This window comes from Teleopsis dalmanni, chromosome 2, assembly GCF_002237135.1.
Source record: "Teleopsis dalmanni isolate 2A chromosome 2, ASM223713v2, whole genome shotgun sequence".
NCBI classification, from domain to species: domain Eukaryota; kingdom Metazoa; phylum Arthropoda; class Insecta; order Diptera; family Diopsidae; genus Teleopsis; species Teleopsis dalmanni.
This window is the reverse complement of record NC_051847.1, coordinates 88,010,427-88,014,612: the sequence shown is the minus strand read 5'-3', so window position 1 is coordinate 88,014,612 and position 4,186 is coordinate 88,010,427. Positions and strand designations below refer to the sequence as shown.

At 33.1% G+C, this 4,186-nt stretch overlaps 1 protein-coding gene across 1 annotated transcript; it reads left to right on the top strand.

Annotated features, from left to right (window-relative positions):
• Positions 1-3,079: 3,079 nt before the first annotated feature.
• On the top strand, positions 3,080-3,462 carry LOC119675006. Its single transcript, XM_038086167.1, has 2 exons — positions 3,080-3,229; positions 3,271-3,462. The coding sequence occupies exons 1-2, from the start codon at positions 3,080-3,082 to the stop codon at positions 3,460-3,462; spliced, it is 342 nt and encodes a 113-aa protein (XP_037942095.1).
• The last annotated feature ends 724 nt before the right edge of the window (positions 3,463-4,186 follow it).

The following is a 4,186-nucleotide window of genomic DNA, read 5'->3' as shown; positions in this document are numbered from 1 at the left end:
CGATAGAAGAAGAAATAATATTTAATTTTAAAGAGAGATTTAACTAATATAACTAATTTACAGAAATTACTAAATAAGTTATGATACTCACAGGCCATCAAAATTATCGAAGTAGAGAAATTCTAATATATGTCTTAGCAATGTACTATATGAGATTAAGATTACTAAGGCGCTCCATATCGAAGCCCATTAAAAAATCACTATGGTAACATAAGAAGTGAAAAAAAGGGATGAAATTCAGAATACTATATAATCATTAAATAACAAGGAATAAGAAACAGTATTTTGTGTATTCTTATACTATATTTAATAATGAAAATAGATATTCGAACTCGACACTAAGCTACTATCAGAAAGCCGGCCATAGAAACAATAAACCCGTCACTTTATTGCTTCACTTCTTGAATGTCTTTTGCAGTAATGGGAAGTGGAGAAATGTGTCACCTAGTAAAATTCTTCCAATAATTACCAATGATTTATAGTATTGTTGATCAAAAATATTTAAAATATTCAAAAAAAAAAAAAATGAAACGGTGAAGTTTTGAACCGATGACTGGATTTGATATATAAGTGATCACATCATAAATGTACATCATAAATAACTGAATATCACTACGGCAGAGATTTTCAATAAATTATAAGACTATGGTACAAACTTAATATTTTGAGAAAATTTTTCCACAGTCATCTCTAGCATGGAAGTGTGATTTTGTGTTTCCTTGTAATATATTCATAGAAATTTATAAACAGGAATAAATATTATCTGAATAATTTTCTGAATAATTAAATAATTACTCTAATGTAATTTAATTTTAAATTAATTTCCTCATTGAATTTCTAAATATAAAGATTTTCTAAAAATATGTACCATATGTTTGACTCTTATGTTATGTTCGAGTCTCTTAACTACTATATGAGCCTTCATTTAAGTAAAAACTGGACCTTTAAATAATTGAAAATTTTTTACCATCAAATTTTAACCTGCTTTATGTCCATATCCATAAATATCAATAAATTAATGAAGTTACATTGTGACCGAAAAGTTTCCGGTCATAAATAAATAAAACGCAAAATTCTTAATCTTCATCAATATTTATTTTATCTCCTTCAAAATATGCTCCATTAGAAGCGATACACAAATGCCAACGTTTCTTCCAATCATCAAAACTTATAGGCGCTTTCCGGTATGGCTTTGAGTTCCCTCTGCGAATTCTGTTTTACGTCTTCTATGGATTCAAAACGCGTTCCTCTGAGTGGTAATTTGAGGTTGGGAAACAGGAAAAAGTCACACGGTGCAAGATCAGGTGAATACGGTGGCTGTTCGATGGTATTTATTGAATGTTTGGCCTTAAAATCGTTGATAATGTTGAACAAATTGAGGTGAATCGGAACAAGCCGGGCGTTGACACGTCGCATACACAAATTGTCCACCAAAATCAAACGAGCCATCTCACGACCGATGCCTAGCTCTCGTGCTATCTCTCTAACACTCACATGAGGATTTTTGAACACGATTTCCTTTGCCTTTTCAATGTTTTCGTCGGTGGTAGAGGTCGAAGGTCGTCCAGAACGCGGCATGTCTTCGACGGTCGTACGACAGTCCTGAAAGGCTTTGTACCACTCATAAACTTGAGTTTTCGATAAAACTGATTCCCCATAAGCCTTTTGTAGCATTCGCAACGATTCTGCACACGAAATTTCGTTCGAAAAACAAAATTTGATGCAAACTCTTTGTTCAATATTTTTTTCCATTGTTTTTTTCGCAACGCACTACTGAGGTGAACTGGTTTCAACAGCTGCCGTAAACGAACTGTCCGACAGATCGCGCTCATTTTTGGCATAGTAATTAAGGACAGTGCTGCCAAACTACATAAACTTAAAATATCGAAAAATATACAGCGCGCGAATTTTAAATGAGAACCTCCGAAAACCTTTCGGTCACAATGTATATTATAGAGACACAGAACTATTGAGTTATAGCTTTATTATTTGAGAAAAATTGCCGCTACTTAATTCTTAATTAATAATAAGCAAATATAGCTGTTAATAGACAGAGCGAGTTTAGGGAATTTCTTCTCATTCTAATCCCACAGTACTTTTATCATTTATTAAATTTTTTATTCCCAAATTTAGTTTTGAATTTGGAGAAATCTTTTTTTTGTTGCCAAACGGTGCATTATTCTTCACTTCATTTCGTCAATTTCCGAGTCCCTTTTCAGAGCCCAGAAGGTACTTATTAAAAGGGAATCGCGCCCAGTATTGTAATACATTTTTGTAATCTTCTTCTACTATTATAAAAACTAAATAAAGTTATTTAGTTAATAATATTTCAATTTTTCGTGAAATTACTATCAGCAACTTGAGGAATATTCCTATCATGGCTTGTGGAAGAATATAACGCACCAAACAGTTCTCTGCAAAAATCCTTAGCACTGATTTGATATGCAGTGATGCTTGTGAAAAATATCTGGTTGAGTTTTACTATATAATTAAATATAAACTCTATTTCTTGAGAAGTTAAGCTTGTAAAATTTCCTTTATTTAGATTTAAGCAAAAACAGGGGATCGCACTAAAAATTGTCATGAAAGCTCCTACAGCGCTGCTTAAATAACTCAAGTGTATTTCATTTTGTTTTCATATTTACATCGTATTTAAACTCTGAGTTCACATTATTCGGCTCATACAAATCAAATATTTATATATGCTTTCCATTCAAAATATAAGTACTATTTATGATATAGTGCTATAGGCTTGAAACAGTCATAAGTGATGGCAAGTGATTACATGTATTGAGTGATGAAAAGTTCTTTCAGAAATTAAAAGGAGGGTCACTATTTATATTTTGAGCCTTGGCCACACTGATTGTTGTCAGGTATCATCTGACATTTCCACACGAAAGTTTGACGTTACTAAACATAACCTACCTTACAAGTTTTGTGAAAAGAGAGAAAAGATGGAATTAATACGAACGTGGATTATCAAGACAAGAGTGCATCGATCAACTTACTTTCACATTTGGCGATGAAGCTCCATCCTTTGTCACTGTGAAACGCAAGTACTTATACAATGATTTTAATCATGGCCGCAGTTCACTCACTGACGAAATTCGAATTCGTGAAGGTCGCCCAAAATCAGTTGTTAGTTGTTGTGCCAGAAAAAATTGGTGCTATGCAAAAACTGATAATGCAAAATTGTCCTGCCACGTATTGTGAGATTGAGGTTGAGGTGGTATATATAAAACATTACACAATCATTTTGCCATGAGAAAGATATGTTCTCATTGGATCCCTCATCATTTGACAAAATCTCAAAAAGATGCTCGTGTCGATTGGTGTACACAAATGCGCAAGAAGCACAATGGTGGTGATTCAAGAGACGTATACAAGTATAAGATTGTAGAAGGTGATGAATCATGGATATATGCGTATGAGCTGGAACGTAAACAGCAGTCGTCTATGTGACTGTATTAGTTTCCAGATGTACCAAGTCCAACACAAGTTGTTCACGCTCGGAGCAGTTCGAAATAAATGGTCGCCTGTTTTTTCCGAATAATGGTCATGTGGCAACTAATAGTATACCATTACAGGAACGTAATAGTATTCCGGAAATCTTCAGTGAATTACGGAAAACAAACAAGTGTCGTCGGATCATTTTCCATCTCAATCAAAGCAATGCGAGCGCACACATATCTCGTCTAATAACCGACTATTTGAACATTAAAAAAATTGAATTGATGGGTCATCTGGCATAGAGTTTTGATTTGGCACTAATGGTAAAATAATATGACTGAGAGCAGGAAAATCTGTTCAAATCAGGAAAAGTTATTGGTAGTAGTAAGAGACACACTTAGTTTTGCACAAATGACTGTTTCGAATATAAAAATAATTGTGTGGGGGCCGGATTTGAAACAACTATTTATTTTATTTATTTATTATAATTAATTACAAAATATAAAAATCTTATAACTAAGATCAGAAAAACGAGCGCTAGCTGCCAGGGCCTTCAGCTCGAACTTTTACCAATTTTGCTCTCAGTTCCAAAGGACTTACTATAAATCGTTATGAGTGTGGTTTCATGAGACCACAGTCATAAGTGTTAAAATTTTAAACTTTGTACATTTAATTTCTGAAAAAAAATTGTATTTTAGTTTTTCTACATATTTTTATGCTAATGATTCAAACTTAT